General features: G+C 63.2%; 1 protein-coding gene across 1 annotated transcript in view; it reads left to right on the forward strand.

Annotated features, from left to right (window-relative positions):
* Positions 1-274: 274 nt before the first annotated feature.
* SKI (SKI proto-oncogene) overlaps positions 275-1254 on the forward strand; it is a 94104-nt gene continuing 93124 nt past the window's right edge. The window contains exon 1 of the mRNA XM_018553100.1: positions 275-1201. Coding sequence (XP_018408602.1) covers positions 287-1201 — 915 coding nt within the window. The 5' untranslated portion in view covers positions 275-286. The remainder of the gene's footprint in view (positions 1202-1254) is intronic.

Raw genomic sequence — 1254 nt, forward strand, 5'->3', positions numbered from 1 at the left:
CTATCCCGTAGAGTTGTGTTTGTTTCCAGCGCCCTCCCTCCCTCCTCTGATTGGAGGCTATGGACAGCAGAGAGGTGACTGCGGGGCACGTGTAGCTCCGTATCGGGACCTAGCGGGGGAGAGAGCGCTGCACCAGTGGCGCCCGGTCATGGAGCTGTTGTGAACTTCTTCTAAAAGAAACACGAGCTAAACAAAAAGATTCTTTAGCCCGGTTGTTGATCGTTTGTGATCGGCGCCCTTCCACTCTCCCTTCTTCCCCCCCTCCCTACCCACCCCTTCTTTCCCGATGATGGAGACTGTGAGCCGGAGCTTCCAGCCCCATCCAGGTCTGCAGAAGACCCTGGAACAGTTCCACCTGAGCTCCATGAGCTCTCTGGGCGGCCCGGCCGCCTTCTCCGCCCGCTGGGCTCAGGACATTTACAAGAAGGAGAGCGGCAAGGAGCCCGAGCCCATCCTCCACCTGCCCCCGGTGCAGCAGCCGCCGCCGGTCATCCCCGGGGGCCCGCTGTTCATGCCATCCGACCGCTCGACGGAGCGCTGCGAGACCATCCTGGAGGGGGAGACCATCTCGTGCTTCGTGGTCGGCGGGGAGAAGCGCCTGTGCCTGCCGCAGATCCTCAACTCGGTGCTACGCGACTTCAGCCTGCAGCAGATCAACTCGGTGTGCGACGAGCTGCACGTCTACTGCTCCCGCTGCACGGCCGACCAGCTGGAGATCCTGAAAGTCATGGGCATCCTGCCCTTCTCGGCGCCCTCCTGCGGCCTCATCACCAAGACGGACGCCGAGCGGCTGTGCAACGCCCTGCTGTACGGGGGCACCTACCCGCCGCGCTGCAAGAAGGACTTCCCGGGCGCCCTGGAGCTGGAGGTGACCGAGAGGAGCTTCAGGGTCTACCACGAGTGCTTCGGCAAGTGCAAGGGCCTGTTCGTGCCGGAGCTGTACGCCAACCCCAGCGCCCCCTGCAACCTGTGCCTGGACTGCCGCCTGCTCTACGCGCCGCACAAGTTCGTCGTCCACTCGCACAAGGCGCTGGAGAACCGGACGTGCCACTGGGGCTTCGACTCGGCCAACTGGAGGGCGTACATCCTCCTGGCCCAGGATTATGCCGGCGACGAGGAGCAGGCCAGGCTGGGCAGGCTGCTGGAGGAGATGAAGGAGATGTTCGACTACAGCAACAAGTACAAGAGGAAAACTTCCAGGGTAAGCTTGGAGGGGTTAATCGGGGGGGGGGGGGGGTGGGTTTTGGCACATGT

The sequence above is a fragment of the Nanorana parkeri genome, unplaced genomic scaffold, assembly GCF_000935625.1.
Source record: "Nanorana parkeri isolate BGI_ZX_2015 unplaced genomic scaffold, ASM93562v1 scaffold109, whole genome shotgun sequence".
Lineage (NCBI taxonomy): Eukaryota > Metazoa > Chordata > Amphibia > Anura > Dicroglossidae > Nanorana > Nanorana parkeri.